Source organism: Gouania willdenowi, chromosome 4 (genome assembly GCF_900634775.1).
Source record: "Gouania willdenowi chromosome 4, fGouWil2.1, whole genome shotgun sequence".
NCBI classification, from domain to species: Eukaryota; Metazoa; Chordata; class Actinopteri; order Blenniiformes; family Gobiesocidae; genus Gouania; species Gouania willdenowi.
Genome location: NC_041047.1, coordinates 18,759,460 through 18,773,927, shown reverse-complemented (window position 1 = coordinate 18,773,927; position 14,468 = coordinate 18,759,460). Strand labels below are relative to the sequence as shown.

At 35.2% G+C, this 14,468-nt stretch overlaps 1 protein-coding gene across 1 annotated transcript; it reads left to right on the top strand.

Moving 5' to 3' along the window:
* The first annotated feature begins 2,439 nt into the window (after window positions 1-2,439).
* On the top strand, window positions 2,440-6,322 carry loxl5a (lysyl oxidase-like 5a). Its single transcript, XM_028444588.1, has 7 exons — window positions 2,440-3,400; window positions 3,871-3,979; window positions 4,971-5,108; window positions 5,292-5,448; window positions 5,560-5,655; window positions 5,737-5,852; window positions 5,934-6,322. Exons 1-7 carry the CDS (start codon window positions 2,443-2,445, stop codon window positions 5,947-5,949), a joined length of 1,590 nt encoding a protein of 529 aa, XP_028300389.1. The 5' UTR covers window positions 2,440-2,442; the 3' UTR covers window positions 5,950-6,322.
* The last annotated feature ends 8,146 nt before the right edge of the window (window positions 6,323-14,468 follow it).

The window sequence follows — 14,468 nt, the reverse complement described above, 5'->3', positions numbered from 1 at the left end:
TGTTGGTCAATGGTGTTGTGCCTCCTCCCTTTATACACCCCCACCTTCTTCCTTCCATCTGATTACTGATCAGAATCAGGTGTTTAGCTCCTCAGACCTTGGTACACCATGACCCTGATGACATGCTGAAGGAAGATTGATGACAAAACCTAAAGTTTAAATAAGGCAGTGCCAGTATACCGACATTCTATCCGTACGCAGAACCCTTATTTGGCTAGTTTAGGTCACGTGATAGGTCAGTCATTGGTCAGTTTCGGTTGACACTTTTAAAAAAATTATTAGACATTTGCATAACTAGTGTTTACACTTTAGACTCAGATGATTCGTGCTGACCAGAATAAACTACACTTTTCTGGACTGAAAAATAAAAAGCCATTATCATGGCGCTAGAGATGGCCAGTGACACATGTACCAATTGGCACATGCTTTAGAGCAGGGGTCTGCAACCTTTACTCTCAAAGGAGCCATTTTGCCTAATCTCGCCAGGATTGAAGTCCTTCCGGAGCCGTAAAAAATACCTTCTCAAGGAAAACAATAGTGTATAAAATGCTATGCAGTTAAAATAATATCGAATAATTTTTAGAGTTAATGGTTTGAAGGGCTACAAAAAATAACTTGATCATGTCGGTCAACACATGCTAATTGCTAATTTCTTGCAGCATTTCAAGCATACATAATAAGCTGGCATGAAATAAATCTTTCCCCACACAAATACAATCTCTATTTTCTTTCAGAATAGTCTTTTTGTTAGTTTAGTTATCTTAAAAGGAATTTAAAACCTAGGTTAGCCACAGGGGCAATGAAAGTTGATGGTCTGTAGTGGATGTGATTTATTTTGAGGTTAAACAACTGTTTTATCAGATTTTTATTTTAAGTTAATGGCATTAATCATCAATACCCTCTGTAAGAAATATCAATTTATTGTTTAAATTTTTTTTTTTTTTTTTTTTTTAAAGCTATAGGGAGCCATTGCAAAAGAGTTAAAGAGCCACATGAGGCTCCAGAGCCGCAGGTTGCAGACCCCTGCTTGAGAGGGTTCCTTTATGTGTGATATAGTTACCCATGAAACCCATGTACCGTAAATAGTTGACAATAAAAGTTTGGGTTATCAGGTCTGAAATTTAACTTTCAATATCTAACCTTCAAACTCTGCAAAACGAGGAATCTTTAAGCAGAGGTGAGAGTTTACTGCCATCCTGTGGTAAGATAGTGCTGCTATTATTGGTATTTTAGCTCTGAGACCCAATCAATACTAAGATAAGACTTTTTTCCCCCACAAGGACACAAATTATCCTTACATCAATACTCATGTATTATAATCTTTAATCTGTTGTCATAACTACTTTTAATTTATTTACCAAAAAAAGTTACTGACTGTGGATGAAGTAAAAAGCGTAGAATAAGATGTCCAACCACGTGCACGTTTTATTATAAACCATCTTTTTTTTTTTTTAAACGTTTCCAAATTGTATTGCAGTTAGTATTTACGCATCAACCCATGGCAACTATGAACCAGAATAATCCTCTAATTTATTAGTGAGTTTTCACTAAAAACGAGGCTTGAAAATAAAAGCAGCGACTTAATTTGATCATTGTTTAAAATTGCAAAACACAAACGGGTGGAGAAAGTATCGTGTAAGTATGTTGAGCAGAAGCAACTTCTGTGTCCCAGAAGCCAAACCTATGAAGGTAGATTTGTGTCTTTCAAAAAAAATTTTCAATCCAAAAAACAAAATAAATAAATAAATAAATAAAAAATTAAATAAAATTAAATTAAAAAAAAAAAAAAAAAAAAAAAATCACTTCAATAAAAAAACAAACAAACAAAAAAAACTTTTCAATCTAAAAGAAGTTTACTTCAATCAAAAATAAACGATTTCAATCAATGAAAAAAAGTGTTCAAATAAAATGATTAGGGTCTTTTTGCGTTTGAACATTTTTTTTATATTGATTGATTGATTGATTGATTGATTGATTGATTGATTATTCCGAGTTCATTGTACATTACATATACACATGACTCTCATACTTTCATATAAACATGATTGAAAATATTTATTTTTCATTGAAGTAAACTTTTAAGATTGAATTTTTTTTTAAGTTTATTTTTTTATTTTTATTGGAAATGATTTATTTTGTTGTTGATTAAATAATAAAGACACAAATCTACCTCCATAATCTACCTCTGTACACATCCCTAGATTCCAAGGATTGGAACCCAGAGTGATCCGAGTATAGAGCAAATAGTAAAGCCATATAACACTGCCCTGTGAAGGCTGCTGGTTGGGGCACCATCGATGGATGCGTCAAACCAAATCCTTTCCTCTGACGGTGCGTAATGACGGAGAAGCGGTCATGCAAAGCGCCACCTCACCACCCACCATCTAGTCCCTTATGTCTCATTTTTCTGCTCTTCACACACACACACCCTCACACCGAGCCATGGATATGCTTGTATTACTTCTCATTTGCCTTCTTGATTCTCTGGTGCATTTTAGTAGTGGTCAGCACCATTTACGCACACGAGATGAGCCGTGGAAACACCGGATTCAGTGGGAGAATAACGGACAGGTGTACAGCTTACTGAGCACCGGGACTCAGTACCGTTTACCACAAACCAGGAGACGAACCCAGCTCCTACTGACCAACAGGTCACTGTTCAACCGAATCATTCCACCTGTTGCGCGCAGTAGACCCACCAGGGTTAGACACGGACAGCTCCAGGACGCACCCGGAGTTTCCCCTCAACAAAATGAGCGCAGTCTAGTGGGCAGTACCTCCTCGGTTCTTGGTGCAGAAACAGATCAGTATTATCTTTCACCGGGACGTCTTTCCCAACCGACCAGGGAGTCCACCAGTGGGGCTGAAGGCCACAGACCACACCAGGCACCATCAAACGGCAGCGTCATCCAGGAGTTCTCCGGCAGCGGAGTCCCTAGAGGAGGCCGTAGCACACCTGGAGATGACGCCAGTTCACAACCAACCAACGCGGCACCAACATCTCCGCGTTTTACGCACAACCGGACCAGCAGGATCTGGCCTGAGAGGCTGAATCCAACAGTTGAGTCATCTCCACCTGGGGTCAGAGGGACTTGGGGAGATGGAGTGTCACGTCCTGTGTCTCAACAAAGCAGTTTAGGGGATACAAGGAGCTCACAAAGTGTGTCATTAACCAGACCCACAGCGGGTTCAAGCCTCTCTCCTACAGCTCTGTCCAGTAACGCAGTAGAAATACATTTCCCTCGAAATACGCACAACGTGGACACGAATCATCCAAGAGATCCACACAGCATTCATCACAGGAACTCTGTTCTCTACAATATCTACTCTGCAGACCGCACAAACAGCATCAGCGCGCGCCCACCGGGGACCGGGTACGGTACCAGCTTCTTCCACAATGGTAAGAGATGCAGAGGATGAAGTTGAATCAAAATATGGGATAAGTCGTCACTATATTTGAACTATAATGCACCATCACAACCACCTTCTTAATAGATTGGGAAAACTGAACACAATCTAACATCTATGACAGATTCTGTTCAGTTTTTGTTCCATTTTAGGTAGTAAAAAATACACTAAATTCACTTCCAGTTGAACTTTTTTTTCTTCTTTTTTTACAATTTAATTAATAGAAATATATTTAGTACCAAAGTAGTTGTTCCAAAATAGCAGTCTTTAAGTTAAGAAGCATAGACACAGTTGAAGTATATTGGTGATTAGTGTGGCTTCAAGTACACAAGAGTGTGCTAAAATTTAGTACACGCAACACATTTATTTTTCACCAAGGAATGTATTGTATTGTGAGTCATTTTTCCCCCCAGACGTCCATCGTGTAAAATTCAAGCTGATCAAACATTTGTATTCCCACAGGTCTTCCAGACTTGGTTCCTGACCCTTACTACATCCAGGCAGCCTCTTACATTCAAAGAGTGCAGATGTATGCACTTCGCTGTGCTGCTGAAGAAAACTGCTTATCACGGTACTTTAATGAACACTACACTGTATTGTTCTGCCAGTCGGGTCAGAAACAAATAATGAAACCAATACATCAAATTAGATTAGAAGATGAAACTGAGGTCACATTAGTTTTCTGGTGAAAGCATTAGGGAAGCAGTTATCATAATGTTTATTATATGTTATATTCTGCATAAGAAAACAGAGGGGCCAAATCCGGCCCAATAGAGCCTCAAATTTGGCCCGCTCGAGAAAGTATAAAAATGATAGAAAAAAACTGTAAATCACCAACTAATTCAGTCGTAGATATCTCAGCCCCTCCAAATACAAAAATTCAAATAAAGCCCACAATATTTGCAGAGCTCTGTTTTTCAGTTCTTATATCGCATGACTGCAGTCATTTAAAATCTGAAATTGTTGAAAGAACTCTCAATTTTTCCAAAATCTGACAAATTTTCCTCTAATTATTCCTTGAAATTTCCCCAAATTCCCCAAATTGGGGAAATTGAATTGAAGAACCTGATATACTCACATTTATACATCATTTATATGTGGAAGCGTAAACGTGCTTTTAAATTTTCCCTTCTAAAATCTGGCCCACTAAAGCTCAAACTGGTCCGTATTTGGCCCCTGAACTAAAATGCGTTTGCCACCTTTGTTTTAATGCATGAAAACAACTATATACAAAAAGGGTCTGTCCTTAGGGGCTCCTTTGACATGTCCACATCAGGATGTGTCTTGGCCATTATCCCAATTGTATGCTGAAGCTGAGCAGCAGGGCATAAACCTGGCAGCCATGCAAGATCCTCGCCTCTGATCTGACCTTCCACTTTGCCAAGTAAAACATAATTATGATCTCCGATAGGAATTTAAAAGACAAATAAGGAATGAGCAGAAGCCACCTCATCAGTGAGCCTATAGTCATACTGTATGCCTGCTGGTCAGTGAGCTGAAACTACGAGATAGAGTGACAATGAAAATAACGTGACGTAACTTTCCTGGTCCTTCTTCTACAGGTCTGCGTATCATCCGAGTGTGAGTGACCTCAACTACCGAGTGCTTCTGCGGTTTCCTCAGCGGGTGAAGAACCAGGGAACAGCAGATTTCCTGCCAATGAAACCCAGACATGAGTGGGAATGGCACAGCTGTCACCAGTGGGTTCTCTATCAATGCATACTGTACATATACAATGCAGCTATATCAACAGTGTGAAAGGCCTAAAATGCATTAGTCTATACCACGTCATTGACGTTTTCTTAATCAACTGAATTCTTCCCAACAATCGATGACAGCTTTGGTGTCACACACGTTGTTTTGTCATTTTTGTGTTTCTGCAGACATTACCACAGCATGGAGGCCTTCAGTAACTATGACCTGCTGGATGTCTCCACTGGACAGAAGGTTGCTGAGGGACACAAAGCCAGTTTCTGTCTGGAAGACACGTCATGTGACCCAGGCGTGCGACGGCGCTTTGCATGCACCGCCCACACACAAGTCAGTCTGCAATCGTATGCTTTTAGTTTCTTGTTTTGTTCTTGAATTTCACGTCAAATGCAGATGACATTATGTTATGACATATTTCATAAAAGTACAAACTTTTCTTAGGGGCTCAGTCCTGGTTGCTATGATACGTATCACGCCAACATCGACTGCCAGTGGATCGACATCACTGATGTTCCACCTGGAAACTACATTCTCAAGGTGAGAATAAAGATTCTATTAGAAATATTAGAAATACAAAATGTGCTTCATAGATCATTATATTATATGTATGTTTTTCAGGTGACAGTGAACCCCTCTCAGCTGGTTCAGGAGTCAGATTTCTCCAACAATGAGGTCAGGTGTGACATCATGTATACAGGGAGTCATGTCCAGGCAAGAAACTGCAACATCGTTACGTAAGTTGGACAATAAATGTCTTATTTCTTCGTCAAAAAGCTCGGTGTATGATATTCTTTATTTTTTTTATCTTTTAACAGGAGCTCACCGGACTGAAGAAACAGTCATCGACGCAGGAATTCTTTAACATGTATTACCCTATTACCTTTTAGTTGCTCCAAATGTACAGCTGCTACTTTGTTGTTTGTAAGATTTAGTATTTTATTTATGCCGTATCATTTTAGTTTACGGTATTTTAAAATGCCAAATGTTAGTTTGTCTTATTTATACAAATATTAATGTTATTGAATTGTCAAACCAATGCAACACTGTACGGCAAAGAGTGTGTGTTCAGTGAAACTGAGGAAAAAGTGTCGTAATGATTCACGACCAAGGTACTTTTTATTAGTTTGACTTGTCGGCAAAATCTACACAATCAGAAACAAAAAAACGGTCGTTTTTTTTCATTTTTTTTGTTTTTCGAACACAAAATGAAAAACAAAAATTCAACTCATTTTTCTAGTTTTTTGTACACAAAATGAAAAATGGAAATGACCTGCTGTCATTTATGGGCGGTGCTTCAGTGCCCCTTTGATTGTGATTGGTTCATGTTTGGCCAGTGCTTTTCAAAGTAAAACCACATTAATACAACCTGTTTGGTTGAATATCACTGTAATACAGACTATATTATCTCTCTGCACAAAATGTTTTCTTTTCTCTAACAAAAAGTACCTTGGTCACGGAGACTTGTCGTGCGAGGTGACTAAACTGGTGCTTATTTTGAAAATACAGTTACCTTTTGCATAATTGCTATTGATTATTCTATTTAAATTTTATGTTTAAAAAAAAAAAAAAAAACATGAGTCAATAACAAGTCAAAATGTTAAACCAAAGATGCAAATAAACAAATAATTGGCTTTTACCTTGTGGGAAAATTAAGTCTTAATAAATGTGTTTTGTAGGATTTGATGATGAGGTGTATTTTTAGACACTCAAACAGATTAAATTTTTAGAGAGGGATATAGTTATAGAGAGTCATTGAATTCTGTAAAATATGAAGTTGTCAAATCTTATATTGATATGCATTTATTAGCTGTATTATCCTCCTGTCACAGAACCCCACGTGTAACTTTAAAAATAGATATTTATTAGTGGCTCATTAAATATCATGTCCCACCTATTGATGTTAACTTCCCCATTCAAAAAATAGCAAATTATTAGACAATGATTTGTCCTTCTAGATTTTGCCCTTAAATGTATGATTATTATTATTATTATTATTAATAATTTATTTTTACAATTTTTGGTGAACTTTTTAGTTTATGATGAAAACATCAATCAATCGTGTCGTAGTTTTAGTAAAGTTACCTTCATTTACATTTAGTCTTCGTTTAATTTAGTGTAAAAAGGTGTTGATTATTAAATGATCACATTTTCATTTTAACATCTTTAGGAATAATTGCATTAGATTATGAAATTATTGGTATATAAATAAACAAATATAAAAAATAACTGCAAAAAATAAAAATAAAATACACAAGTACAGTGATGGACAACCTGTAAAAACAAATCTACACAATTGCTATTAATGAGGTAATTGGATCAAATATTTGGGAGGATGAAATCACCCCAGTGTCCTTTCAGTAGCTAACACCAGCTGAGCACCATGTGGGTGTGGAGGAGCGTCACATGTCTTAAATACTTTTGGCATAACACTGCTCAGGGAAAGGCCATGAGGCACCATTCCTATTTGACTGCTGGAAATGTCAATGAATGAAATATAGCATCTAATAATAAGTCTGTGTTTATGTGTTTGTTGTGTTACAGCATGGTGAGTGATTGTGAAAACATTTACTTAGCTGGCATTTGGATCTACGGTGTCTGGGAATGTACTTCCCTGGACACACAAATGCCTTCTGTATTTAACTTTGTCCATTGATTTAGTGGAGATGGTGTCAGCACGAATACTTGCACGTGTAAATAATCATTCAGACTCATTAAAACTAATGACGGCCTCTAAATGAAGGCCTTCACTGTTACAGGACTAATGCATTACCTCATATTATTATATGATGCCCACCAGTTCTTCAGCAAGGGTTGAAATCTAAAAATACATATTCATGTTAAAGTGCTATTATTCACTGTTTTATATTTTGACACTTATGATACAAAATAATTATAATATTGTAAGTGTAATAGTCTTTGGTTTTATAAAATACATTTTTAACAGTCATTGAAATTATAGGAGTCAGAGACAGAACAGTTTGAGCTCAAGTGGGCTGCAGATTAGATAGAAATAAAGTGCAGGTTTTACACTAATGTGCCCAAGTTTTCATTCCCACGTATAACTGAATACAGTTTGAAAGGTGGCGACAATATCCAAGCAATAAGTGACGGATATCAGTCCCTGTAAGATCAACACTTCAAAAATCCTTGATTTTGTGACCATTTTCTTTCGTAAATTTAGAAGCGTTTTGTGGAAAAATGCTGAAATTCAGAAAAATTGGGAGTTTTTGCAATAAAGTAAGACTGTAGACGTGATATAGGCACAACAGCCCCTGCAAACAATGTGTCTTTTTATTAGATGTGTGTATTTGGAGGGACAAAGATAGCTACGACTTAAATATTTGGCAATTTATTCAATGATTTAAGTCATTTTGACTTTTTCCTGTGGGCCAACTTGGATGATCTCTAAAGGGCTGGATTCATTTGGCCTTGAGTTTGACACACGTGCATTAGAGACTTTTAAACTATTAAATCCCTGTGCATGCATCACTTCCTGCCCGTCACACAGGGTTTGAACTCATCTCATTCCTCCAAACATGGCCTCGCTGCAGAACCCTTACCATCTTTGGCCCTGCAAACCCAGAGTTGACCCATTGATGTGAGCGCAGCACGGAGCCTCCTCTGACTCTCCAGCTCCTGTTTGTACAGGGCAGGCTGACGTGCTATAGTCAGCAGGGACTGCAGGATGACCAGGGCTGGCAACTAGCCCTGGTGGAGATGACATGGAGGGGAGAAATTCCACAGTTCCAGTGACAGGCAGGAAAACTGACTTGCAAACTTCATCAGCGGCTCCACCACTGAACCAATGTAACCGTGGGCTGACCGTCTGAGGGTGAGGCCTAAGGGCTGATGGTCAACAAGAGGGAGGGAAAGCATGAGGGGAAACAGGATGGTGTTTAGTTTGCTCAATAAACAGACATTAAGAGACGACACTCAGGCCAAAGTCTCATTAATAGCATAAATAAAACACATACAGAGCAATGGAAAGAGGAAAAAGGTTTAAAAATGAAGACATTAACACAAAACTTGGTATAACCAATATGTCACTAACATCAATCTGGTTATTCATGTTCACTTTAGCAAGATTTTTCCACTTTTCCTAAAAGACCATATGACTCCTTGTGAGCTTTGACTAATATTTGATTTATTACTATTGGCAACAGCTGAAACAGTTGTTTTATTCACTGTTTTATTACAAATATTCATATTTAAATTCCTTTTGTGGCTTTGCAAAAACTTTGCAAATAATCACTGCTAAAGAGAAAATTAAATAATCACTATAGGCCTTGTTTTATAGGTGCTTTATTACTTTTTTTTCATTTATTTATTTTTTACAAAGTAAGAAATATTTAATACAGTGGTTTCCAACTTCTTTTTTTTTTTTGGCTCGCGACCCCATTATGATATTAATAATTTCTGGCGACCCCAAAGAATTTTTTTTTTTTTCTCTAGAATTAGTTTTTGATCCTGTTAGTTATACTGTGTTACAAATACAAAGTAGCTACGATTAATGACAAGATGTGCCAGCTCTCAAATATTTATTTTCTTTTACTACATTTTATTTGAACTAGATTTATGTTTGGCAAAGTACAAGTATAGAATACATTTGTTGAAGATTGTGTTAAAATAAAAACTTTTTTTTTTTTTTCAATCACTAGACATTTCAGGGGACCCCATCTAAACTCCAGGTGACCCCACATGGGGTCCCAACCCCAAGCTTGAAAAACCCTGATTTAATATGTGTTCTGAAAAAATGAATAATAATGAATTGCACTGATAGTAAAAAAAATAAAAATAAAATACTATCTTAAATTTTACAATTGAATAAATATAGTAGATTTAGATTATAGATATTTTCTGGATCTCCATATATGGTACACTGTGATCTCTTTTTACTTGCCTCCAGATTTACTAGCAAGATAACTGACAATGACAATAATAAGCAAAAAAGAGACTGATTTGTAGGGCTGGGCAAAACAATCAATTTAATCAATTAATCGAATTTGTAGTTAAAAATGACTTTTATTTTGCAAATTCGAGTTTAAAAAATAATAAAATAAAATTACATTGTACAATTGTAATATTTAGTTATCTGATTTCTTAATCATAAAATTTAAGCTACTGTGTAGTTGCTGTTGCTCTTTTGCTTAAACCTGGGTTAAAGCTTGAAATTGTTGAATGACAGAACCTCATTTACTTTTTATTTATTTTGGGATTGTTTTATGCATTTTAACTCTTGGGTACAATCACAGCAATAAAGTTTCATTTTTGACAATATATCTGATGTCTGCAGTCATTTTTAAGTGCATTAAAAAAAAAAATCTAAAATCAAATTTTTCTTTAAAATAATCTGAGATTTTTTTTTTTAAGCAAAATCGCCCAGCCCTATGATTTGTATTCAGCTGTGAAATCATTTTTAACAATTATCAGCTGTTGAAAACCAATATAAGCCCTAAAATAGCTGGGAATTACACACAGCTATGTAAAAAAACCATCACCATATTGAAGTGCTGCATAGTTGTGGCTGATTACTGGTGCACAAAGTCTGAAAATAAGCTTGTACAATTAGTCAGAGGATTGAATTGTTTGTCTTCCAGTAAAAGGTGAGCCAAGTAAGCGAGGAAAGGGAAATTGACTGAATATTATTTTCTCTCCTGTTGGCATCGAGAGGAAATAATATTTAGCTACTTAATAGGACAAGAGCTATTTGCACATAATTAAAAACCCAACACCCTTTCTTGTTTGAAGTAGAAGAATAAATTGTACACTCAGTAGTATAATTGTCACACATTTCCTCCTGGAGTTACTGTGCAAACAACAAAATGCTAAACAGTTATTGTAGTATTTGGATGACGGGAAGTGAAGTCGAACATGCAGCCAGTGCAAAAGGACAGAGAGTGCAGACATGTTATATAGTATAGCTGGAGCTGTTCCATTATCCTCAGTTTGCATTTAGCTCTATGTTCACATTGTTTATGTGGTTTTACACTTGAGTGTTACACATGTTGGAGTGTCTCCTTAACATCTGCTCACCTTTCACACTGTACATGAGACGGGCAGGCACTGACCAGAACATCATAGACATGAGCAGACACAAGGCTGCTGGTGTCTCCTGTTAGGCCAAGTGTTGCTGCTGTGTGAGAAAGATAAGAATGTACCGTAAACATGAACTGCACACGTTATGAATGTATGTAACAAGGATTTTTTGGCTGACCACGTGTTTGCCTCGGTGTGACTTGGTCTCACAGTTAGTGTTGAACCCTCAGCCTAAATGTGGAGCTGATTCCAATGTTTTTTACATCTGTGAGAGGGAGACATTTAACAGTCAGCTGATAAAAATTTGATTGATTTTGTTATTTTTAAGAGAGCTTCAACGAACCTATAGCTCGCCTATTAAAATGCCTTTAAAGCTAATGTTGTTGTTAAGGAGCTGAATGAACATAATAGTTTGCAGTTGGTATTCAATATCAAATAAATTAAAAAAAATTAAACAAGTTCTTTGGATTATTAATTCCTAATAAATATGTATTAATCCTGCCTGGATTGTAAAAATGGGTATGTTTTTATGGTTTCGTGCAAGACAATAAATTAACTGTGTTCATAGATATCACATCAGCATGGGGGACCAAAAAAAGGACATAATTACAAATAAATAAATAAATGCTCCATTAAATGAATAAATAATTAAATGTATAACTGAATAGATAAATATTTGCAAAACTAAATACAGAAATTAACAAATAAATCGTGAAATACTTATTTTGTATGTCTTTGTTTCCATGTTTTTATATTTGCCAGTATTTATTTATTTATTTCTTCATATACAGTACATGCTTTTTTTTATATAGGGTTATTTTTTTATTCATATATATATATATACAAAATTGCATTTATTTATTTATAATTTTGTAATTTTTGGTCCCCCATCTACATCAGTACTGCTGGTCAGCATTAGATGATGATGTTAATGTGTGCATGTTTTTTTTTTATTTTTGGTGATGTTAGAATTTAGAATGTAATATTTCAAAGCATCCTCGTCATGTTGACAAAACATGTTGGTTGACAGAAAAACGTGATCAGTGAGAAAAGTGTAAATAAATCAATTTTTCTCGGCAAAGTTACTGATTTTAGATCATGTGTGACTTAAAATGCTACTGAGAGTGATAAAGACATCTGTAAACTCTGCTGCTCGAATCTTTTTTTCTGCATCAGTTAAACCAGATAAAGAATAGTGACATATTTATAACCCACGCAGTGTCTGAAGTTATTGTCGACATTTAATTTGCCTCATGAAATTTGTAAAATGAAATGAGGCATCATTAGGCCAGGTGAGGCAATTTTGTTTGTACAGTGCGCATTTAGTTCACATAGCAATTAATATGATTAAAAAGTGCCACAGTAAACATTAACAACAATTGAAAACATAGCATTACAAAAACTTTGAAATCAACAATCAAAACAATAAATCAACAATAAAAATGACTACAAATCTCCCCCTCGGTCATAAGCAGTAGAGGAAAGCAGTTTGTTCTACTTCTTTGCAGCATAACAACTAAAAGCAACATCACCATGTTTCTTTTGTTTTGAAACAGGCGCACAAAGAGCCATTTTAACCATATGTTACATGATTTGTTCCCTATTGTCATGCGTTGATTTGATAAATGAGAAACATGGAATTACATTGAAAACTGATCCCTAATGTTACTTGTTGTAATCGCTCTTTTTATTTATTTTTTTTAAATTTGTGTATATATTTTCACTTTCAGACGTAAAACAGCAGGTGGGATTAATGCAGGGCTTTTCAACCTTGGAGACGTAACCCCATGTGTGGTCGCCTGGAAATTAAATGGGGTCGCCTGAAATGTCTATTAATAACGAAATTTAATAAAAATACTGATTCAAATTAAATTTTATAGTCTTAATTTGTTTTAGCTGTAATTTGTATTTATTAAGTTTTTTTTTCATTTATCTATTTTGTGCAATAAAAAACCAGACAGATATCACAGACAAAGACATACAGTGCAGTAAGAGGCAGAATGGTCAAATTAAAACATCACAGATTCACACACAATCTCAAACAACTGTATTCTATACTTTCACTTTCTCAAATATAAATCTAACTCAAATTAAATGCAGTGTAAAAATATCAGAGCTGGTGCATATTGTCATTTTGTGTTCCAACCCAGGAAACTGTGTATTTGTAACTCATTAAAACAAACATGATTAAAAATAATAATAATTTTAGAGAAACAGAAGTCTCGAAATTTTTTAAATTATAAATGGGGTCACGACCCTAAAAAGGTTGGATTAATGTTTTAATTAAAGCTATTTTAGCGCAACACAAGGACGACACTTGGTGGAAAGAAGGTTGAACTACTTCTATTTTAATTTTTAATAGGCTTTTTTTCTTCTTCTTCCAACTCTAGATTAAAACAGATTAAAAATCACAAAAGATATGTTGTTTAAGGGACTTTAATAATTAGTTTATTAATAAATATCTTGTGCGCTCATTGTGGGATGTGACGACATAAACAGTGGACGGGTGATCATGTTTTTTTTTGGACGGGTGATCATGTAGCAGGGTCGTGGTTGTGAGCGTGACGTCATAATATGTAGACGTCGCATCGACTGCTGCTGCCCACTGGTGGTGGTGGAGGCAGCAGTGCATTGACATTACGACAGAAAGAGGTAATTCTCAATCTCTAAGTAGAATTATTCGTCGAATTTTGAACCGATTTCCAAACTGTTTTTTTTTTTTTTTTTTTTAAAAACCGTCACACATGTAGCTATGATACAAGGTGCTTGGATATATTTAAATGCTGGTTTTACCATATCAACACTTAATTTCCACACTGACATTCTTGAATATTTCAGTTCTTTTAATAATAATAATAATAAAAACAATAATATTAACAATAAAAATTTTTTTTTATTATTAATAATAAGGTAATATAAGAATGTAATGTATTAATAATAATTATATAGCAAGAATAATAATAAATAATACATCAATATGATAATGTAATGATATTTATAAGAATAGCAATAACAAGAATACAATAGTAGTACCATTATATAATAATAATAATTATAACAATAATAATAATAATAATAATAGTAATAGTAATAATAATAATAATAATAATAATAATAATAATAATAATAATAATAATAATAATAATAATAATAACTGTCAAGCGCAATCTATCTATCATGTCTGACGTTTGTTACAAACAAAAAAACCGTGAAAACTGCATGAGAATTGAGTGATTTACGACAACTTTAATAGTGTAACACATCATTCCTCTATAGATGTAATGCAATGTAGGAGTGATTGCCACCGGGCCAAG